This window comes from Chanos chanos, chromosome 10 (assembly GCF_902362185.1).
Source record: "Chanos chanos chromosome 10, fChaCha1.1, whole genome shotgun sequence".
NCBI classification, from domain to species: domain Eukaryota; kingdom Metazoa; phylum Chordata; class Actinopteri; order Gonorynchiformes; family Chanidae; genus Chanos; species Chanos chanos.
This window is the reverse complement of record NC_044504.1, coordinates 39299891-39323858: the sequence shown is the minus strand read 5'-3', so window position 1 is coordinate 39323858 and position 23968 is coordinate 39299891. Positions and strand designations below refer to the sequence as shown.

The 23968-nt window shown below is 47.0% G+C and overlaps 1 protein-coding gene across 2 annotated transcripts in view; it reads left to right on the top strand.

Annotated features, from left to right (window-relative positions):
- The window catches only part of cwc22 (CWC22 spliceosome associated protein), a 30592-nt gene extending 7309 nt beyond the window's left edge, over positions 1 to 23283 (top strand). The window contains exons 7-21 of one of the 2 annotated variants that reach the window (XM_030786738.1): positions 3994 to 4122; positions 4209 to 4377; positions 4481 to 4534; positions 4789 to 4924; positions 5336 to 5542; positions 6504 to 6566; positions 7130 to 7225; positions 8688 to 8772; positions 13625 to 13685; positions 20202 to 20279; positions 20422 to 20574; positions 20933 to 21060; positions 21191 to 21292; positions 21401 to 21603; positions 22399 to 23283. In XM_030786738.1, the coding sequence (XP_030642598.1) occupies positions 3994 to 4122; positions 4209 to 4377; positions 4481 to 4534; positions 4789 to 4924; positions 5336 to 5542; positions 6504 to 6566; positions 7130 to 7225; positions 8688 to 8772; positions 13625 to 13685; positions 20202 to 20279; positions 20422 to 20574; positions 20933 to 21060; positions 21191 to 21292; positions 21401 to 21603; positions 22399 to 22934 (2200 nt within the window). In that variant the 3' untranslated portion in view covers positions 22935 to 23283. Of the gene's footprint in view, positions 1 to 3993; positions 4123 to 4208; positions 4378 to 4480; positions 4535 to 4788; positions 4925 to 5335; positions 5543 to 6503; positions 6567 to 7129; positions 7226 to 8687; positions 8773 to 13624; positions 13686 to 20201; positions 20280 to 20421; positions 20575 to 20932; positions 21061 to 21190; positions 21293 to 21400; positions 21604 to 22395 lie in introns of both variants that reach the window. The other variant, XM_030786737.1, reaches the window with a different exon arrangement.
- Positions 23284 to 23968: the final 685 nt, after the last annotated feature.

Sequence of the window (23968 nt, the reverse complement as noted above, 5' to 3'; positions counted from 1 at the left end):
GTTCACTAAACTGTCCTCACACACGACCCGTTCACTAAACTGTCCCCACACACGACCCGTTCACTAAACTCCCCTCACACACGACCCGTTCACTAAACTGGCCTCACACACGACCTGTTCACTAAACTGTCCTCACACACGACCCGTTCACTAAACTGGCCTCACACACGACCCGTTCACTAAACTGGCCTCACACACGACCGGTTCACTAAACTGTCCCCCACACACGACCCGTTCACTAAACTGTCCCCACACACGACCCGTTCACTAAACTCCCCACACACGACCCGTTCACTAAACTGGCATCACACACGACCCGTTCACTAAACTGGCCTCACACACGACCCGTTCACTAAACTGGCATCACACACGACCCGATCACTAAACTGGCCTCGCACACGACCCGATCACTAAACTGGCCTCGCACGACCCGATCACTAAACTGGCCTCGCACACGACCCGTTCACTAAACTGGCCTCGCACACGACCCGATCACTAAACTGGCCTCGCACACGACCCGTTCACTAAACTGGCCTCGCACACGACCCGTTCACTAAACTGGCCCCGCACACGACCCGTTCACTAAACTCCCCTCGCACACGACCCGTTCACTAAACTGGCCTCACACACGACCCGTTCACTAAACTGGCCTCACACACGACCGGTTCACTAAACTGTCCCCCACACACGACCCGTTCACTAAACTGTCCCCACACACGACCCGTTCACTAAACTCCCCACACACGACCCGTTCACTAAACTGGCATCACACACGACCCGTTCACTAAACTGGCCTCACACACGACCCGTTCACTAAACTGGCATCACACACGACCCGATCACTAAACTGGCCTCGCACACGACCCGATCACTAAACTGGCCTCGCACGACCCGATCACTAAACTGGCCTCGCACACGACCCGTTCACTAAACTGGCCTCGCACACGACCCGATCACTAAACTGGCCTCGCACACGACCCGTTCACTAAACTGGCCTCGCACACGACCCGTTCACTAAACTGGCCCCGCACACGACCCGTTCACTAAACTCCCCTCGCACACGACCCGTTCACTAAACTGTCCCCACACACGACCCGTTCACTAAACTGTCCTCACACACGACCCGTTCACTAAACTGTCCCCACACACGACCCGTTCACTAAACTCCCCACACACGACCCGTTCACTAAACTGGCCTCGCACACGACCCGTTCACTAAACTCCCCACACACGACCCGTTCACTAAACTGGCCTCACACACGACCCGTTCACTAAACTGTCCCCACACACGACCCGTTCACTAAACTCCCCTCACACACGACCCGTTCACTAAACTGCCCACACACGACCCGTTCACTAAACTGTCCTCACACACGACCCGTTCACTAAACTGTCCCCACACACGACCCGTTCACTAAACTGTCCTCACACACGACCCGTTCACTAAACTGTCCCCACACACGACCCGTTCACTAAACTGCCCTCACACACGACCCGTTTACTAAACTCCCCACACACGACCCGTTTACTAAACTGGCCTCACACACGACCCGTTCACTAAACTGGCCCCACACACGACCCGTTCACTAAACTCCCCTCACACACGACCCGTTCACTAAACTGCCCACACACGACCCGTTCACTAAACTGTCCTCACACACGACCCGTTCACTAAACTGTCCCCACACACGACCCGTTCACTAAACTGTCCCCACACACGACCCGTTCACTAAACTGGCCTCACACACGACCCGTTCACTAAACTGTCCCCACACACGACCCGTTCACTAAACTGGCCTCACACACGACCCGTTCACTAAACTGGCCTCGCACACGACCCGTTCACTAAACTGGCCTCGCACACGACCCGTTCACTAAACTGGCCTCGCACACGACCCGTTCACTAAACTGGCCTCGCACACGACCCGTTTACTAAACTCCCCACACACGACCCGTTCACTAAACTGGCCTCGCACACGACCCGTTTACGTAACTGTCGGCCAAATGCTGTGATCCTGCAGACTAAAGCTGTGACCCTACAGACTGAAGCTGGTGTAATTCTGCATTTTACAAATACACAGTTTGCTCATATCTCTTTACATACAAGCCCGTCTATTTCTGAAGTCTGTGTCTTTGTTCTGTTTCTCTGATTGAGTGTCTGAAAAATGTTTTAACTGCAGTGCTGGAGCTCTCAAGTTTGATCAGGGTTTATGAAAAGCTTTGATCGGGGTTTGTGAAATGGGATCTGAAATAATCTTTGTAGCAATAGCACTGCAGTATGTTTTACTGACTCATCCTGCTGAAGTGATGATTGTTCAGACACTCTGAAAAGGCGGGGAATGGCCGTTGGTAACTGTATCCTTTAATCAGTGTTCAGTCGGATTCATTACACCAGAGGAGAAGAGGTCACAGGTCTGTAATGTAGAGAGACCCTCTGCTTTTTCCCGCTGAGGTCAAGATATCTATAGCTCCAGGTAGACATGTGGGGGTGCGTCTCTGCTCTGAGCCTGGCGCTGGGAGATTGGAGCTGGAGATGGTGATAATTAGCCTGAGACTGCACCTCTAAGATCTGAAGAACAATGAAGGACACAGGGTTAGATAAGAGAAAGAGCTGCTCTCTGTGGGCCTGAGCAGAAACCAGAGCATATTCCGCCATCAGCGCTTTCTCGGCTATTTAATGCCGCTGATAGAAAGGCGTGCGGCTTTGTCCTGGCGAATCGTGCCCTTCACAAGGTTGCCCTGCCCGGTATCCATTACAGGCCAGTAAAACACAGCAGAGGAATGTAAGAGCACTGCAGTGTTAACAGACCACACTGGTCACACTGTAAATATGAATGTAAGAGCACTGCAATGTTAACAGACCACACTGGTCACACTGTAAATATGAATGTAAGAGCGCTGCGATGTTAATATGACCGCAGTGTAAATATGAATGTAAGAGCGCTGCAGTGTTAACTGACCGCACTGGTCACGCTGTAAATATGAATGTAAGAGCGCTGCAGTGTTAACAGACCACACTGGTCACACTGTAAATATGAATGTAAGAGCGCTGCAGTGTTAATATGACCGCAGTATAAATATGAATGTAAGAGCGCTGCAGTGTTAACTGACCGCACTGGTCACACTGTAAATATGAATGTAAGAGCGCTGCAGTGTTAACTGACCGCACTGGTCACACTGTAAATATGAATGTAAGAGCACTGCAGTGTTAACTGACCACACTGGTCACACTGTAAATATGAATGTAAGAGCACTGCAGTGTTAATATGACCGCACTGGTCACACTGTAAATATAAATGTAAGAGCGCTGCAGTGTTAATATGACCACACTGTAAATATGAATGTAAGAGCACTGCAGTGTTAATATGACCACACTGTAAATATGAATGTAAGAGCGCTGCAGTGTTAATATGACCACACTGTAAATATGAATGTAAGAGCACTGCAGTGTTAACAGACCACACTGGTCACACTGTAAATATGAATGTAAGAGCACTGCAGTGTTAATATGACCGCACTGGTCACACTGTAAATATAAATGTAAGAGCGCTGCAGTGTTAATATGACCACACTGTAAATATGAATGTAAGAGCACTGCAGTGTTAATATGACCACACTGTAAATATGAATGTAAGAGCGCTGCAGTGTTAATATGACCACACTGTAAATATGAATGTAAGAGCACTGCAGTGTTAACAGACCACACTGGTCACACTGTAAATATAAATGTAAGTGCACTGCAGTATTAATATGACCCTTCTCAGAGAGCATGTACTCCCCTCTCACACAGTGTCCCTCACAAAAGCAGAAAGTCCACCTCAGCCAAAATCCAGCACCCCTCTGCAGCAGACTGTCTGAGATGGCTCTCTGTCTCTTTTGCTGGCTGTCTGATTTTTTTCTTTGTCGGCTGGTGCCAGGTGGAAAAATAACTCACATACTGAAAAAAAAAAACTCTTCTAATTTTTCTTTCCCCCCGTGTTCCTCCTGTTTTAGTCTGGCATACCAGAGAATGAGCTGGGAAGCCCTTAAGAAATCCATCAACGGTCTCATCAACAAAGTCAACGTTTCCAACATCGGCAACATCATCCATGAACTGCTGCAGGAGAACATCGTCCGCGGCAGGTAAAGGACACGGTCGTGGTTCATCTCTGCTGTCAAAACAGGTTTGTGAAATTGTACTAATGGTCTCTTGTGCTTTTCGTCTTCAGGGGTCTCCTGGCCAGGTCCACTCTCCAGGCCCAGAGCGCGTCTCCCATTTTCACCCACGTGTACGCTGCCGTGGTGGCCATCATCAACTCCAAATTCCCGCAGATCGGAGAACTGATCCTGAAGAGACTCATCCTCAACTTCCGGAAAGGTTACAGGAGAAACGACAAAGTAAGTCAGGAAAAAAGGAGCAGTGGTTTACCTGGACGTCTCTAATGACTGTTCTCTTTTCACCTCCTTATGGAGTCACATCGTCTTCCTTTTCTCTTCACAGCAACAGTGTCTCACTGCGTCAAAGTTCGTGGCACATCTCATCAATCAGAACGTGGTGAGTGTTTTATAATATCCCTGTGTCCAAACCACAGAACAGTCGTCATATGTACCAGTAAATGGTCAGCTCCCTCCAGCTGGTCTCAGTCTGTCCATTTCATAGGCTTGGCTTCTTAAGTGGTGTTGAGGTTTGTCACCGGAGATGTGTAAAGTGTGAGCGTGTGCGTGTGCATGCGCGTGTGCGTGTGAGTGCATGTGTGTGTGCATGAGTGTACGTACGTGTGTGTGTGATGATTCTCTCTGTGATTTAAGGCCCATGAGGTTCTGAGCCTGGAGATGTTGACCCTGCTGCTGGAGCGGCCGACAGATGACAGCGTGGAGGTGGCCATTAGCTTTCTGAAGGAGTGTGGACTGAAACTGACCGAGGTCTCACCCAGGGGCATCAACGGTACTCAGCCCTACCTCATTTTTCAAAACCGCAGAAGAATAGTCACTCTGTTATGGTCGTGTGGGGGGAACATGTGTCGACTGACTGACCGATCAAACAAATTACACGTCATCAGTAGCGTTTACTTCCTGGTTTTGGGTCGGATAGCTTTCACACCAATGCGAACCGCACTGGGGTTCAGTGGAATCGAACCCCAGACCCCTGTTTTCGGGAGGACCGGGGTACGGTCCCTCGGGGCGCGCCCGAGTTCTGAAAACGGCGTTCACACCAAACGGAGCGAACTGTACTAACGGCTGAAGCTGACTCGGGTCCGCACCAAGAGCTCTAGTGTGAAAGCACCCTAAAACGAACGCATTGTAACCCTAAAACGAACGCATTGTAACCTCCCTGTTTTTATCGTTTCTTTTCCAGCTATCTTCGAGAGGCTACGGAACATCCTACATGAGTCGGAGATAGACAAGCGTGTGCAGTACATGATTGAGGTGATGTTTGCCATCAGGAAGGACGGGTTTAAGGATCACCCCATTATCCCTGAGGGCCTGGACCTGGTGGAAGAAGACGACCAGTTTACTCACATGCTCCCCCTGGAGGATGACTACAACACAGAGGATATCCTCAGTAAAGACCCGCCGAACAGCCTAGCTACACATTACCTTCTCTTCTCCTGAGCTCTGTTTGATTCAAAGCTACACATCAGTTCTACCCATTAAGAGTGCTGAAAATTAAAAAAAATATCTTCACTGCATGATGTTAACTTATTTCTACATGTTGTTGGGGTTTTTTTGTTGATTCTCTTCAGTGTTTTTGAATTGTTTTGTAAGATCCTCCAGGAAGAGAATAGATATGTGAATGGCAGGAAGACCTTGGATTGCAGACAAAAGCATTCAACAGACAAAAACTGTTAAATAGTTCTGTTTGACTGTAGCTGAGAGAACTGTTCTGATTGGCTGTAGCTGAGAGAACCGTTCAATTTAACTGTGGCCGAGAGAACTATTCTGATTGGCTGTAGCTGAGAGAACTGTTCTGATTGGCTGGAGCCGTACTGATGTACAGGGAGAATGTTAAATGTCTCCCCTCACCTGGCCTGCAGCCCCTCCCACTCTCTGCTGTTTAGCGGATAATTACCCTGACAGAGCGGAGTAGACTTCCCCTGAGGCCACCCATGAGGGAACAGAATAATAGTGTGTGTTCCTGTCTCAGACTGAGCCCCTGTGTGTGTGTGCGCGTGTGTGTGTGTGTGCATGCGTGCGTGTGTGTGTAATTTAATGTTGAGGTTGCTGTTCTTACTTTTAGCTTCTGTCTCTACACATTTGTTTACCCTGCATTCACGGATAAGCATCTTTTTGTGGCTTCCAAGACAAACTCTGCTAATTGAAAGTCTATCCAGGCAGGCCCTTTGGGTGTGAGGCATGCCATTCTCGCATTAAGCTCTTTTATGAATGAGGCCTAATACACAGCCAGCTCTTTTCAGTGTGTAATTGCCTTTGATTACGCCCAAGTGGCTGTGACTTAATCACTAAAGAATGTGTAATTGTAAATGAACGGTTTCCATTTAAACGTCAATGTTCTCTTTTTACAGATGTCTTCAAGATGGATCCTGACTTTTTGGAGAATGAGGAGAAATACAAAGCGATTAAAAAGGGTGAGAGTTGATGAATCAGTGCTCTGATGTGTTCTTTTGCCTATTTTCATTTGAATTGTATTGGGTTACTCATTTTACAGTAATTCCCTTTGTACCATATGACATAAAAAGCTCTAACTCCGCCGGTTCGTCATGGCCACTGCTTGTACTGTAATGCATAAGTAGCTGCAGCATTTGGTCTGGGTGAGAGACAGGGTGTGGACTGGGTGTGAGACAGGGTGTGGACTGGGTGAGAGACAGGGTGTGGGCTGGGTGAGAGACAGGGTGTGGGCTTGGTGAGAGACAGGGTTTAGGCTGGGTGAGAGGCAGGGTGTGGACTGGGTGAGAGACAGGGTGTGGGCTGGGTGAGAGACAGGGTGTGGGCTGGGTGAGAGACAGGGTGTGGACTCGGTGAGAGACAGGGTTTGGGCTGGGTGAAAGACAGGGTTTGGGCTGGGTGAGAGACAGGGTGTGGACTGGGTGAGAGACAGGGTGTGGGCTGGGTGAGAGACAGGGTTTGGGGTTTTTTCAGTGTGAAAAGAACACAGTTGTGTTACATGACCCTGTGCGTCTTCCCTGGGCAGAAATTCTGGACGAGGGCAGCAGTGACTCTGGAGACGACGCCGATGGAAGTGATGAAGATGAGGAGGATGAGGATGAGGAAGAGGACGCTGGAAATGGTACTTCCTCTACTGTTGATGCATTTTAATCCAGAAAAGCTTCCCGTGGCGTACTGCGCATCAGTAAGCTAATATGTGGTGGGAATATCTATACTCCATTCACAGCTGCCTTCAAAGTCCCAGCAGTTCTCACACAGTGACGACAACGCTGACTCAGTTCCCTCATCCTCACACAAATCTGTTACTCTGTTTTTTCACCAACATTTACCTGCCTTCAGGACAGACCAAAATCTTCATCTGTGTTTAGGAACAGAATAATCTCAGGAAGTCTAGAGTTTCAGTCTGTCAGTTTTCACACACCCATGCTAAAGAGTTACATGTCTACTCTCAGAGGGTGTCAGGTACTTTAACCGAGCCCGTGTAAAGCGTCTTTAAACCCTGAGTGCTGTAAGCAGGACTCTCTGAGCAGCTGAAACTCATGGGATCTGGGCTGTTGAGTTGAAGTGTACGTTGTCTCATCTGTGCGCAGGCCTGGCCTAGCCTGTGTGAGAGTGTGTGTTTGAGAGAGTGTGTGTTTGAGAGAGTGTGTGTTTGAGAGAGTGTGTGTATGTGAGTGTGTGTGTGTGTGTGAGAGTGTGTGTGTGTGTGCGCGCGAGTGTGTGTGCGCGTGTGTGTGTGTGCGCGTGTGTGTGTGTGCGCGTGTGTGTGTGAGAGAGTGTGCGTGTGTGTGTGAGAGAGTGTGCGTGTGTGTGTGAGAGTGTGTGTGTGTGTGTGAGAGTGTGTGTGTGTGTGAGAGTGTGTGTGTGAGAGTGTGTGTGTGTGTGAGAGAGAGAGTGAGTGTGTGTGTGTGTGTGTGTGTGTGTGTGTGTGTGGAGGGGGGTAGGGGGCTGTGTGTGTGTGTGTGTGTGTGTGAATGAGTGTGTGTGTGTGGAGGGGGGTAGGGGGCTGTGTCGTGGGATGTTTTGTGCGGGAGCCCCTGTCTCATTCAGCTCCCCTCATTGATCACACTGATAACCCTCGGCTCCCAGTGACAGAGGAAATACATGGAATACCAAGACCATTAGGAATCAAAGGACTTCCGGACACACGCTTCCGCAAAGGAACACAATCACACATGCTAAATCTCACTCATTCACTCACACTAAATCTATCTCATTTCTGCTTATACAAACACTCCAGCAGAACAGACCAGCTCAGTGCGTCTTCATAAACCCACATGTGTCTCAAGCATCAGCTCTAATTACACACGTCACAGCTGCGGGGACTCAAATGGGCCATGTCATGGTTAGATAAAGGTGTGATTTGTTTTTTCCTCTGATCAGACAGGGCTTAGCTGTGTTCATTTCTTCACTGACATGGAGTGTCCTCATGACAAACCTGTGAAGAGTAAAAATAACTCTGCAGAACAAGTGCTATTGATTTCCAGAGAGAGCCATGTATTGTATGACAAAAAAAATGCCCGATTGCAGACACCTTGTCTCCGCTTTTATTATTGACGTTTTTCTTTTCCTTCCTTACGCAGAAGAAGAGAAAGTCCAAATTCTCGACAAGACTGAAGTGAACCTGGTCTCATTTCGCCGGACCATTTATCTGGCGATCCAGTCAAGGTGAGTGTTCAGCGTCACGGGAGACATGTCAGGTACTCACACCGACAAACCGGCCAGAGCTGAAGAGGATGGAGGGTGTAACTTCTGGTCATTGTTTTGGCTTCAGAAATCCTTCCCTTGTTCACTGAGGAGAGGAAAAGTTCTACATGTGTTCAGCTGGAGTCTTGATGCTTTTCAGGCTCTGTTTGGGGACTGTGAGTGCAGCTGATGCCTCCCATGCCAAAATACAGTTTTGTACTGATATAATCAGGAGGGTTTTTAGCTCTGTGAAACATGGTTGTGGAGCAGTTGGAGGTCTAGATGTGGGTATTTGGATATAGATGCTTATCATAAGTAAGGTTTAATGTGTAGAGAAGGGTTAAGAATACTTGACCAGCAGCGGAGAGATGGATTTAGAGGAGTGATATTAACCTGTCTTTGTCTGAAAAGCCGCTGCTTGTCTGTCGGTTGAGTGTCTTTATCCCGGTTAGTGGTGTGTGATAGAGACAGGGTTCTGAATGCAGCGAGCCGTGGCCTGTTTTGTTTTTTTTTTTTTTATAGAGTGTTTCCTCTGGCCGAGCGGGGAGAAGGCAGCCGGTGTTGGCCCTCTCACTGTAAGAATTGAGGCCAGTGTGTTTGTTTGCTGGAGTAAAAGAGGTGAATGTAAGGGAGCTCTGCTCTTCTCTCTCTGCTGAACACATGACTCCAGGGCCTGGGAGCAGTCACATGTTAATGATGTAAAAAGCCTTCCTACACTGACGAAAGCAACGCGTGTGGCTTCTCTTTGTTTAACCTGCTCTCTCTTTCATGCCATGCTCTCTCTGTGTGTGATCAGGGCTGTGTCTAAGTCTATAGGACTGAAGCACGTGGTTCATTCAGACATTGCTTTATGTAGCTTTAACGGCACTACTGTATGAAATGTTCTCAGCTGCCATGTCAACACAGCCCTTCATGGTGTAAAAGTACATGTTGGAGGCGGGGTTTAGTCGGTATCGCGTGTAGTTGTCAACGGTCAGAATGTCTGGTGGGAAATATGCCAAATAAATAAATTCATTAATAGTGTATTAAATAGTCTAATAGTGTGTCTTATAAAACATGTTGCCAAGACAACGTAAATATAAATTTATTTTATGCAAAAGTATGATTTTCCCCCCGCTGTTACGACAGTGAGAGATGCACGGAGTCTTTGGTCATGTGACTAAGCGTTGCGTGAGATCAAAAGCACTAAAGAGCGCCGTGCGCTGCGCTTTGGCTCGCACGACTCCACGTGTTAGCACGACTCCGCATGTAAAGAGGCAGACACATCTCCCGGCCAGTTTCATAGAAAACCAAGTAATGGTGCAAGTATGTTATTTTAAGTGTAATATATTTAAGACTTAATTGCTTCATTTAGCCTGTTTTCAAGTTATTTAATTTGACAGCCCTGGAATGCAAAGGGATGTACATTTAACGTAGGCTAATGTCTTTATTTAATTAACAATAGCAAGACCATTTGTTTTATTTTATTGTTGTAGCCTATATGTTCAGTTCGCAAAGTTTGCGAAGAGTTGCAAAGAGTTCATTTGTGCTGACTACTTTCCATAAAATACATTTGTTGGATCATAGTGTTTGTGTTTTGTGTTTTATTGCTGTTTAAATGTAGGCTATCATATAGCTATTTAAAACATATGTCCGGTAGTTGTTTTATAGGGCCGTAATTCTGGAATCTTAATGGCCATTTTGACCGTCAAAAAAAAGTCTAGCGTAAACTCTTGTTGACAGTTTGACCCATCCCTGCTAAACAAAGCCAGAACAACTCTGTCGTCTAATGGCTGAAGATCCGAGAGCCCAGGGCAGAGAAAAAGAGTGGGCACTCACGTGGTGTACAGGCCCACTTCATATACTCTCTCTCTCATATACTCTCTCTCACCTATACTCTCTCTCACCTATACTCTCTCTCATATACTCTCTCTCATACTGTCTCTCATATACTCTCTCTCATATACTCTCTCTCATATACTCTCTCTCAACCATACTCTCTCTCATATACTCTCTCTCTCATATACTCTCTCTCTTACCCATACTCTCTCTCACCCATACTCTCTCTTATACTGTCTCTCATATACTCTCTCTCTCATATACTCTCTCTCACCCATACTCTCTCTCATACTGTCTCTCATATACTCTCTCTCTCATATACTCTCTCTCATACTGTCTCTCATATACTCTCTCTCACCCATACTCTCTCTTATACTGTCTCTCTCATACTCTCTCTCTCATATACTCTCTCTCATACTCTCTCTCATATACTCTCTTTCACCCATACTCTCTCTCATATACTCTATCTCACCCATACTCTCTCTTATACTGTCTCTCATATACTCTCTCTCTCATATACTCTCTCTCACCCATACTCTCTCTCATACTGTCTCTCATATACTCTCTCTCTCATATACTCTCTCTCATACTCTCTCTCATATACTCTCTCTCACCCATACTCTCTCTCATATACTCTATCTCACCCATACTCTCTCTTATACTGTCTCTCATATACTCTCTCTCTCATATACTCTCTCTCATATACTCTCTCTCATATACTCTCTCTCATACTCTCTCTCATATACTCTCTCTCATATACTCTCTCTCATATACTCTCTCTCTCATATACTCTCTCTCACCCATACTCTCTCTTATACTGTCTCTCATATACACTCTCTCTCATATACTCTCTCTCACCCACACTCTCTCTCATACTGTCTCTCATATACTCTCTCTCATATACTCTCTCTCATACTGTCTCTCATATACTCTCTCTCATATACTCTCTCTCACCCATACTATCACCCATACTCTCTCATATACTCTCTCTCTCATACTGTTTGTCTCATACTCTCTCATATACTCTCTCATACTCTCTCTCACCCATACTACCACCCATACTCTCTCTCATATACTCTCTCTCTCTCTCACACTGTTTGTCTCATACTCTCTCTCATATACTCTCTCTCCCATACTCTCTCTCTCATACTCTTTCTCATGTACTCTCTCTCTCATACTCTCTCTCACCCATGCTATCACCCATACTCTCTCTCATATACTCCCTCTCTCATACTCTCTCTCATATACTCTCTCTCTCATACTCTCTCTCATATACTCTCTCTCATACTCTCTCTCATATACTCCCTCTCTCATACTCTCTCTCATATACACTCTCTCATACTGTCTCTCATATACTCTCTCTCATACTCTCTCTCATATACTCCCTCTCTCATACTCTCTCTCATATACACTCTCTCATACTCTCTCTCTTATACTCTCTCTCATACTCTCTCTCTCCCATACTATCACCCATACTCTCTCTCATACTCTCTCTCTTTCATAATTTTTGTCTCACTCTCTATCTCATATACTCTCTCTCGTGGGACAGATTAGAAATTCACGACCCAGTGGCAAATCAGGTTAGTCCTCGCTTTTTTCTCAACACTAGCCCACACGCTGATGAAGGACGTCCCGTGTTTGTTGTGAGGAATGTGTAGTGAATGGGAGAATGTAGTGAGAACTGACTTTTACTCTGAAACTCTGCTTCGAATCTGACTGGGAAAAAAAACTGATTATCCTCTACGTATCAAACACCCCGCTGACCTCTGAATGACAGGATTCACAGTGTAACTCATGTGCCATTAGGGGGTAAAAAAATCACTGTAAGTTTAACAGTGGTTATACAGCTATAACTTTAACCTGTTTTTTGTGGTTGATATTCACAATCAACAACCAATTTTGATTCAGTTATATTCCAATGTTTACCCCGCATGGTCCTTTCATATTTCACAGCCAAATTCACCGGCAGAACTGGGCAGAACTCCCACATTCTCTGTCAGGTCCATTTGGATCAGAGTCCCAACAACACCGAGTGGCCCGTCGGATCCAGTAGTGCCATTTTGGAAAACAGATTTGAAGACTCAAAATAATATTCAAATAAATAGTGACATCACCTCAGTGATGAATACTCAGTGCTTTTACAGAATTATCAGTTGGATACAGAATTATCAGCGTGGAACCTTTTGGCCTGATAATATGCGCGATTAAGTCCGCTCTTCAGTTCGACATCTAAAGCACTTAAACATAGAAAAGGCTCGATGCTGTAACCAAAATCATTGTGCATTTTCTCTTTATGCCTGTGCTCTGAGACAGCCGTGAGCTGGTGTGTTAGAGAGCTGCGATCAGATGAACTGGCTCTCTGTGTCCAGTCTGTCAGCGTTTCTGAGGCAGGACTGAAACGTACAGAATGCCAGCAGAAATTTTCCCACAGAGACGTGAGCTTTCTGAACTGCGTCACATTTTGCCGCGGCGTTGAGAACATTAACATCCCTAAAGTTAGTCTTCTCATCCCGTTAAGGATCCGCAGCACCTGACGCTGGACTGAACGCATAAGATGTGTTTGGAAGTGAGTGAGGGTGATGAGGTAGTTTGGAAAATAGCCTGTAATGTACTGTTTCAGATTCTTCTCATTAACAAGCTCCATTCTGTCATCTTTTCAGTGTCCTAATGGTTCTCATGTTGGTGGTAGTCAGGGGATGTAGGTGTTCCGGTGTTATTCAGGTAGAGTTGGAGCCTAAATGGAACCTGATTCTTATTTCGTATTTTATGGATATTACACGGCATTCGCCATGTGGTGGACTCTTTCATCTTCACCGAGTATTGAAAGGTTCATTGTTTAAAGCAGTTTCATCTGTGTGAAGTGATCCCTTCAGGACCGTGGAGTGACTGTTGAAACTGTGGAGGACTCTACATGTATCATTTTGGGTTGTGCGAAAATGAAAGTGCTCACAAATGCTTAGAGTTCATTTTAGCCAAAAGATAATTATGTCTCCTTTTTTTTGTCTTTGTTTTGCAGTTTGGACTTTGAAGAATGCGCTCACAAGCTGATCAAGATGGACTTTCCTGAGAGCGAAACGGTAAGTGAGCCCAAGAAGACATGATTTGACTTCTTCCTCACTGATTTTCTAATGGCTTTGGTGCCTGACCTTTGAGCTGTTTATTGAAAGTTTTCAGCTTCATATAAATATTTGTCTGTGCTCTCTGAGCCTCCTTCAGTCTGCGTGGTCACTCGGGAGGCATTTGTCATCTTAATATCTTTGTTTTGCTGCTTCACAGGAGGAAAGAACAGTCATTTAGCGACTGGGTGTTCCCCTGCACAGTTTAACTGATCAAATGCCTTTTCCCTGACCGGCCGGCTTTTGACTGTCACTCAGCGGGGTTTTTTTGGGGGGGGTGGGGGGCGGTTGCTCCCTATGGGGAGGGACACACTGCTGAGCTGTTGACATTCAGTGTGGACAATTTGTCCTCACCTATATCTTTTAATGTTTTGAGATTCACTGTCAAATTACACATGACATGCCTAGTTTTAAAATTAGACATATATGCAGATTTGATGGTAACTGGTCTCTTTGGTAACACCATTAAACAGCAATCACACAGTCTTATTTTTCCATCTTATTCAATTTAACAGTTATAAACTGGGAAACATTTGGATTTTAACTTGATTCTGTAACAATTTGTTTTAAAATGGATATTTCAGGATGAAAGTGATGTGCCTGGACTAAAACATATGTAAGTCTCTGACCCACATAAGGTTATAGCGTTATGTCGGCCTGTTTCCTTTGTGAGTACATGCTTTGAATGAAAGTCACCACTGTGCAGGAGTACAAACAGGCAGTGGTGACAGACGAGAGATCCGCTCTTACACGTTTTTTATTTTTCATTTTGCCGTTTGAGAAAGGAGCCACTGGGCTGTACATGATGGAGACACTGGGTAAGAATGCCCAGAGGGGGAACTGTGTCATCTGTGCATAACGGGCATTTTCATGTACAGCCCAGGCCTTGTGCGTAAACACAGAGGTAGGTTAGCGCCAAGATGCGTCCTCTGGTTGTTATATCCTTAGCCTCACTGTGCATCAGTGCATGACGAGTCATAACGACTGGAATCATATGCCTCGCAGTCTCCATATAGGTGCGTAAATCAGCTGTCTGTTGACCAACTCCATAAAAGGATTTATGAAACAGAAAAATAACTAAATAAATAAAAACCATAGGTATTATAGTGATGATTCAAGAACATGAGTAAGTGATTTGAGAAGTGAACCGTGGTGAGAAAAGGGTTTGGTGTTAACGGTGAGAAGTGTAGGCTCTCTGTCGTTGAAGGAGAGACGGAGTCTTGTGACGTACAGGGCCGTATGGTTCTGCCATTTCCGACTGTGTCAGAGCGGTGGAGCGTGGCGCTGATCCAGACCAACCACGGGCCCTGCGTCATCAGCCGCACCTGAGCCAGCCCACCCCCCCCCCCCCCCCCCAAACTAAACCCCCCCCTTAAGCCTCAGACACAGAGCACGCACCTGGCTCTCCTCCTCACCTCGCATGAAGGAAACAAGCAGGCTTCTGGCACACACCTCTCAACATGTTTTTATGTTTCTGGGAGGTGATATTTTGAGGGTTGGGTTGGAGAGAGCATCTTTTTTCACTCGTGGTTTGCTCGGATTGACATTAAGACTGCAATGCATGACAGGAGTTTTTGAGTCAGTAGTTTGAATTTACATGGCTTGTAAGATGCCTGCTTTTTTGTACCCTTTGCTGATGTATTGCACATCTAGGTTAACCCGAAATAGCTTGTTATTTCGTGTTATCAGTGTTATCAGTGTTTGAGATGTGACGGCCTGTGTGTGTGCCGTGCTGTGACTGTTCTGGGACCTGTGTGGTGGTATAATGTAGACTGACTGCTGCGTGCAGTCTGCAGCAGGAAGTACATCTCGCCCCAACCCCACCCCCCCACCCTTCCATTTCCACTCATAACCAACAATGATATCCCTGCTCTAGACATGAAATGAAATGTTAAGACCTGCTGATGCGTTTTTTTAATCAGAGTTGATTTTATCAAATGAATCTGAAGAGTAGAACCTGACTGGCTTTAATCAGAGTGTTCCAGTCTCCCGTGCCATCTCAGGCCAGTATCTGAGTCAGGCTCTTCAGCTCTGTGAAGCAAAAGTAAAGTCATTTTTGGGGCACTTCAGTGAGGGGGCTTTTAGTAATTATAAGCAATGCTACACTGTGAGGAGTGGCTGTTGCAGTATGACTGTCACTGGCATTGGACTTGACTGTGTGCTTTTAGTCTTGGGAGCAGTGAACAGGTTGGAATGAATGAGAATCGAATCCCTCAGCCTCACAGCTGCAGCACCGTTCTCAGCCAGTGAGGCCAGTGTAGTGCAGTGAGTAGCGGAGTGACATGAGTGTTTTGGGGGGTTGAATACCAGGCATGTTCTCCAGCAGCATTCTGAACCAGCTGAAGTGACCTGATAGCGCAGGCCAGTAAACTGGCCAGTAAGGCGTTGCAGTACTCAAGGCAGGAGATGACAAAGTGCTTGAACTAGGAGCTGTGTTGCTTGTTGGGTAAGGAGAGGGCGGATCCGCCTTAGGTTGTAGAGGGAGAATCTGCAGGCCCAGGTGACTGCCGGCGATGTAGCTTGGGAAGTTTAGCTGGTTATCCAAGGTCACACCAAGGTTTCTCGCCGACCTGGAGGGGAATACCATTGGAACCCTCAATGGTAATCGGAGCGTCAATTGTTGGGGAGCTCTTTGCTGGAAAAAGGAGAGGCTCAGTCTTCTCCAGATTGAGCTTGAGATGGTTAGTGGACATCCAGGAGGCAGTGTTGGCTAGGCAGGCTGCAATGCGTGGCTGGACCTGAGAGTCGGAGGTGGAGAAAGAGAAGAAAAACTGTGTCATCAGCGTAGCGGTGGTAGGAGAGGCCGTGGGCAGAGAGAACCTGTCCAAGTGATTTAGTGTAAAGGGAGAAAAGGAGAGGGCCAAGTACAGAACCTTGTGGGACCCCGGTCTGGAAAGGGTAGAGAGAGTGGCCGTGTTCTCCGGTGTGATCCACGTCTCAGTGAGGGCCAGGAAGTGCAGGGACAGCATGGAGGCCTGAGCAGAGATGAAGTCGGCCTTCTGTACGGCCGACGGGCGGCTCCAGAGGCCACCGGGAATGTTATGAGTGTGTTATTTTTATGAGTCTGGGTGTAGTGTAACTAATGAAGTGTGACCTGAGTTTGTTACTGTAGATTAATCAGTGTGACATGGACAAAAGCAGCCAGTCCTGTGTCTTACAGCAGCCCACATTTAGATGAGTTAGATAGCAGCCAATCATGTGGCTTGTAGCAGCTGATGTTTTGAAAATGTGTATTCCATTTGGGTCCATCAGATGCAGTGGTGCTGTGACTGTCCCAGCTGTGCTGGGGTTGTCAGAGAAAACGAGATAACCCGCATTCCGAAAGTCATTTCCTCAGTCCATACAGGTTAATGGAAAAGGCATTTTTCTGTGACAAGCCACTTGGCCAAAGCCCCTCTCTCGTTGGAATTATTGATTGCATTTTCCCAGCCTGTCTGCTGTACAGACAAGGGGGGGGGGGGGGGTCGTCTCACCGTCCCCGCGGCGGGCGCTGCGTTTGATGGTCAGTGGGAGAGCGCAGGCTTTCTCAGAGCGGGTTCACTGTCTCACACTCACTTGCACTCGGGGAGCTCACGGCTTCCCACAGACTCAGGGCTGACAGAGACTCCCCACATTGACATCCACGCCCCAGGAACAAGGTCAAGAGTCTAGTCTCTCTTCTTTTTCTTTTTTTACAGCACGAGGCGTTAAATTCATTACATGTAGTACTTATCCAGTAAAAGCACACAGGTGTGTGGAAAAAAAAAATCGGTTTTCTTCATAAGTATGCCTTACTATGAGTCTCTGTCTAATCATGTTTTAACAGTTTATGTTAGCCATTACTTTAGGTACCTTTGTTATCCTTAGAAGACTTGATTCTGGTCATAATTGCAGTATTTCTCTCTGATTTAATTCACATAATTAATAGAGATGTGTCTACGGTGGCTGAGTGACCATTGGTTTGTTAGGCTACAATTGCCGCCACAGTAATAAACACTCTAGATTAATAAATAAAACAGTGGATTCAACCCAGATCACCCAGGTCTTAACTCTGGCTTCTGACTGTTTTTTTTTTTTTTTTTTTTTTAAATGAGAAAACTGTTAGAGGACATCTTTATTTCAGAACAGTCGATTTTTAATGAGGTAGCATTTTTAATGAAGTAGCATTTTTTGGCTGTTGAGGAGCCTTTGTGGAACTGTTCTGGCTCTGCACTCTTCACCACCGATTTCACATCAGTGATGCTTCTCTCTCTCTCTCTCTCTCTCTCTCTCTCTCGCCCTCTCTCTCTCTCTCTCTCTCTCTCTCTCTCTCTCTCTCTCTCTCTCGCCCTCTCTGAGAACTTGGGGGAGTCTTTTTCTCAGGGTAACAGCCCTGTCAGTGGCAGGGGGTGTGTATGGAGTCACTGGGCCTGAGACGGTGTGTGATGGAGCGCAGGAGTAAATGGGGCTGTGTTCTAAGAGAGGTTTCACTTCCCGTGGTGCGAGGCCCGGAGACGCAGGTGCTTTGGAGGGAGAGCTGTTAGGGAGCATGTAATCCTCCTCAGCCTCCACCACAGCCCCGTGTCCAGCTGCACACAGGATCAGCTGAGTGTGGGGGAGGGGTCCAGAGGGATCCCAGACCTTTGGCCTTAAGAGATTTGCCCACTGTTCTGCTCAGAGGGGGGGGGCTCTCCCTGTTCCGCGTGCTTTCACACTCATGGCTAAGTGATGGCCGGAGGCATTAGTGGACTTAACAGCCGAACCAGTGTGTGATTAAAGAGCACAGCAAAGCCCTGCTCTCTCTCTCTCTCTCTCTCATACACACACACACACGCACGCACACACACACAGAGCGCTCAGACTGCCGCTGTGCACAGAGCAGCATAAAGAGTTTCGTCAGCAGAGTAGGACCAGATCTTCAGTCATCACACCATCAGTTCCTCTCACCTGTCACACTGCGTTGGATGAATGTGTCACAGAGATTGTATGAGCATCTCTGAGCCTTTAGAGAAGAGTTGGGATCCTGCCCGTCCTGCTGTGAGAAGCCACTCCCAGCGTTAATACAGTGTTAGGGGAATACTCTAGGTCTGACATGAGCTGATGACCTGGAGAAACTTAGCAAAGGGCTCTCCTGCTTAATCACATACAGATCCCAGATCAGTGCCCTGACCCGACACATAACCTGTCTCCCTGCTGGCTTAAGTCTGCTCACCATGCTGGCACGCTGCTATTCCAACTCTCTCGTCATCCTGTCCTTCTAGTGCACTGCCTGTTTTCAAAACATCTCCTCTGAGGAGGGGGAATCCTGCAGTTTAGACATTAATTGTGTTGAAATGTGTTTGTTTGTGCCTGTGAGTCCTGTGTAGCTTTCCACATTTCAGACATGTTTATGAGACGTTAAGTAGTTCATCTTCGCTGAGACAGAGGGGACATTCAGAGACGACTCTTATCTGGACATATTACTGAGATGGCCGACTGTGCACATGCACGGATGAGTTATAAAACACACACTGGTGATCCCAGTCTCTCACCGCAGCTGTCTCACAACTATCTAAGAAAGAAGTTCAGCTCTTAGTTTTTTTCTGACTTCCGTAAGATGGCTGTAATAAGCAGGAGTAGCTTAGAGGAGAGCCAGACGTGCGGTTTAAGGTGAGACGTGGTCGTGTCAGTGTGGACGTTCATTTCCAAACACCACGACAGAGCAGAGGTTTTCCCTCGGCACCACCATAACCCAGCCTGAAATGCCGCAAGGTGGAGCCCGTATATGAACCCTTGGATCTTGCTGGCTTTTAAAGGTCATATTTTTCATTACTCTGAGGGTCTTATTCGCTTTAAACTGGATGAGCCGTCTGACACATCTTGTTTCCCGGCCGGGCTTGAGTCTTTGCATGACTTCATCACAAGTCTCTCCAACTTCACCACAATCACACACTCACATGATATGAAAATTAATTTTTGAGTAATTTGGAACAGTATACCTGTTGCATAACACATTTAAAAGATGTATATAACATATTTTTATATGAAGTCCTTTTAAAATGTAAACGTCAGAGAATTCATTATTAACACTTATGCTGAGGTGAAGGCTTCCTTTGATGTGGAAAGGCATGAGTTGAAGTTTACCTGTAACCTTTACCTGTGGCGTGTTTCGATTGTGTTTCACCGGTAAACAGCTTTGCACCAAGGGCTTTAAAAGAAATTATTCGACGAAAAATCTAAATGTCATTGGAATTTTTGCAATCTGTATCCAGAGGTCTTGGATTCCATTACCACTATGTTGTTGTTGCAGACAGTGTATTTTGTCCAAAGGTCCAGTTCAGAAAGGTCAAGTTTAAAAAGGGTTCACTCTCAAGCCATGGCTCACCGAGGCGCACTAAACAGAATGCGTTCTGGTGAAATTGAACTGGGTCCAGACCAGCATTGGACCTCAGAACCATCTGCCTGTACATGTTCTGATTGTTCTCTCTCTGGATTTGCCTGTGTGGACGCTGAGCTGTCTCTGTCCCTTCCTGCCCGCAGAAGGAGCTGTGTAATATGATTCTGGACTGCTGTGCCCAGCAGAGAACCTATGAGAAGTTTTTTGGACTCCTTGCTGGGGTGAGTCTAATTAACCTGCGTTCATCTCTGCCTCTCTGAAGAGTTATGCATATTTAAAAGGTGATTTCGAGGAAAATGCTCACACCATCAAACTGTGCTTTATGTGAGGTTTGGTTTGTGTCCACCTGTTGTCTGGGTGCAGAGGTTCTGCTTGCTGAAGAAGGACTACATGGAGAGCTTTGAAGCTATTTTCCAGGAGCAGTATGAGACTATTCATCGCCTGGAGACCAACAAACTGCGCAATGTGGCCCGAATGTTCGCCCACCTGCTCTACACAGACTCTGTTCCCTGGAGCGTATGTGACCCTAATGAGTCCCGTTTAAAAACCGTCTGCTGCAACAGCACCTAGTCCAGGCTGATTAAACAAATGCATTCTTCAAATTATGCTTGTGTTTTAGTGAACATACCTGTGATGTCTGAAGCCACGTTTGGTTACTCGGGCTGGTGTTTGGGTGAAGTCGGAATCGTGTTTCCATGGTGTTAATGTAACTGTGATGTCATGTCCTGTCTGGCAGGTTATGGAATGTTAATGTAACTGTGATGTCATGTCCTGTCTGGCAGGTTATGGAATGTTAATGTAACTGTGATGTCATGTCCTGTCTGGCAGGTTATGGAATGTTAATGTAACTGTGATGTCATGTCCTGTCTGGCAGGTTATGGAATGTATAAAAATGAGTGAGGAGACCACGACGTCATCCAGCCGAATCTTTGTGAAGATTCTGTTTCAGGAGCTCTGTGCTTACATGGGTCTGCCCAAACTCAACGAGAGGCTGAAAGACACGTAAGTCCTTTCTGTGTCCAGCTTATAATGCATCAGGATACACATGTGTGACGTGATGTGGTGAGGTATGGATTAACGTGTGGAAATTGGCGTAACGTTCCGCATTAAATGTTGCTTAATTGTTCCTCAGGACCTTGCAGCCTTTCTTTGAGGGCCTGTTTCCACGTGACAACCCAAGGAACACCAGATTTGCCATTAATTTCTTCACCTCCATTGGCCTGGGCGGACTTACGTAAGCTCCCATTTGTCTCAGTGTCTTAGCCCCTCAGTGAGGCGCTTACCGAGTCTTAGTCAGGCAGTGTCTCAGGACTGAAGCTCTATTCTCCCCCCTCCCCTGCAGGGATGAACTCAGAGAACACCTGAAAAACGCACCCAAGATGATCATGACTCAGAACCAGGAGGTGGAGTCGTCCGATTCCTCCTCTTCCTCCTCGGACTCGTCTTCGGACAACGGCAGCAGCGATAGTGACAGTGACTCTGACTCCTCTAGCGACTCTGAGTCCTCTAGTGACTCTGACTCATCATCTACCAACAGCTCCTCAGGTAATCACAGCCTGCCTATGGGGACCTTAGAGCCTGTTAATGTCAAGAGACCCCCAGCGCACTCTCCCTCTCCCTCCCTCTCCCTCTCTCTCCCTCTCCCTCTCTTTCTCTCCCTCTCCCTCTCCCTCTCTCTCTCCCTCTCTCTCTCCCTCTCCCTCTCCCTCTCCCTCTCTCCCTCTCCCTCTCTCTCTCTCTCTCTCCCTCTCTCTCTCCCTCTCCCTCTCCCTCTCTCCCTCTCCCTCTCTCTCTCCCTCTCTCTGTCTCTCCCTCTCTCCCTCTCCCTCTCTCTCTCTCTCTCTCTCTCTCTCTCTGACGTGTGTTCTTTGTGTGGTATGCCTAATGTTCCTTCTGTTGGGTGAGAATCTGTCTTTGGCATGATAACTGTGTGATGTTTGTTTATTTGGCCTGATTGCCGCCCTCCCCCCAGCCCTCCTAATGATTCTGGCTTCTTTGGATCCTGACTAGGAGGTGACACTCTTCTTTCGCTACATCTTGCTGGTGCTTTGTCTCTGTAGAGGGTGGAGGTCACAGCTTCACTGTGGACTTGTATGTAAATTCCTCCGTAGGCTTTAACTAACAGCATATTGAGCTGTAGCTGTATCCGGCTGTAATACACACATGGTCCAGAGCCTCACTCAGAGTCTCTGAGCGCTGGCAGTGTCTGACCTGCTTTACAGCTGGAAATGGGGAAGGCTTTTCTCAGATGGCAGCCTGATTACTGTTTGATGTTCATTTGAGCTGGCCTTTAGAGGTTTCTGGATGGCTCTTTGATAGCATGTTTCTTCTCTGTAGCAGACTCAGACTCCAGGCACAAGAGGAAAGCCGAGAGGAAGAAAGCCAAGCGCTCCGGTGAGACGTCCAATCGCAGATCTCCTCTAGAGCGGCGGCCCAGCAAGAGCCACGAGGACAGACGCAGGCCCGACGACCGCCACAAAACCTCACGCCGAAGGAGTCACGAGAAGGATTCTCCGGCGCCCGCGCGCGAGAGGAACGATCCGGAACGCCGGCACAAGGACCAGCAGCGCCACAAACAGGAGCAAGAGCACAAGGACAAACAGCAGGACTCTCACAGGGACCGAGAGCAGGAGAAAAACGGCTCCCAGGCACAGCGCGATAAAGACAGGCCGCGGAGCCGGGACAGGGAGCCGGCGCGGAAAGGCAGGGAGAGGTCAAAGTCACGGGAGAGGAGCCGCAAGGAGACGGACTCCAGAGACTCCTACAGAAATGGAGTGGAGAGGTCGGACAAAGAGAACCGGCACTCTGACAGATACAAGGAGTCCAGAAGAAAGGAGGAGAGGAGCAGAGATAGCTCCCCCAGGAGGCGCAGATAGCCTGTGGCATGATGGGAAAATGGGAAGCAAACTGATGACGGTGTTGTTTATACTCCAGCCCTGGGCAGTCTGGTCTCCCTCTTCACCGCATCATCAGTAAAATGCCGTGTTTTGTAGAGCCTACGTGTTGCTGTTTTATAGCCGTATGGAATGCTTCGTGAGGGAGGTTGGGACAAATACAGTTTGCATGGAGAAAGTAGCGGTTCGGAGTCCGCAGTGGGTTCGAGGCATTTGGAGGAATTGCGGGGAAAAAAAAACAAATGAGATGTTTGTATTATGTAAGGTGTCGTATGTCATTATTTCTCCAAATGTATTTTTTTGTGTTTTTAAAACCATTGAAAAAATATAATTAAACAAATCACCGTTGCATAAAAATTGAGAGCTGTAGTCTGTCATTAAAGGGTTGTGTATTTCCCTGTGAGAACCAGTCAGTTATGGGCAAGAATTTAAAACCTTAAGAGTTAAACGGAAAGACAGGAAGATTTTGACATTCAGCCCGTGATAACCTGGGGAAATGAACCATAGCAGGTATAATCCTGGACGACTGCACATTTTAACTCTAGAGTTTGTAGGGCATTCATGGCATGATGGAAATCCCACTGTGCTGACATAGTAATATGCACCATTTGTTTGTTCAGAGGAGGAACATTAAGAGGTTGTCATTCATTCATTTTGCAGTTGAAGTTCAATAAGCAGAACACAAACACGTTCTATAAAGCGTTCATACTGCATATCACCACACCAGCACTGAGGACCTCACAGCTAACATCCACTTTCTTTCAGTATGACCTTGTGCATTTTTCCAAGGTTAAGTGGTGCTATACATGAAAGTCGAGCCCAGAAATAGGTTCCCCTCTTTGTAGTTCTGGGTAATGGGCTGTGAGACTTCCTGTGGGATTGGAAACTGGGAAATCTCAGGTGAGTTCAGAGCCATCCGTTGAAGGCTGCTCGTCGTGGAGCGTGTGATGTTCCCGGACTAGCCTCACAGTGCTGGGATCCTCTGCCAGCTCCTCTCAAGTCAAATGAACGAAGAG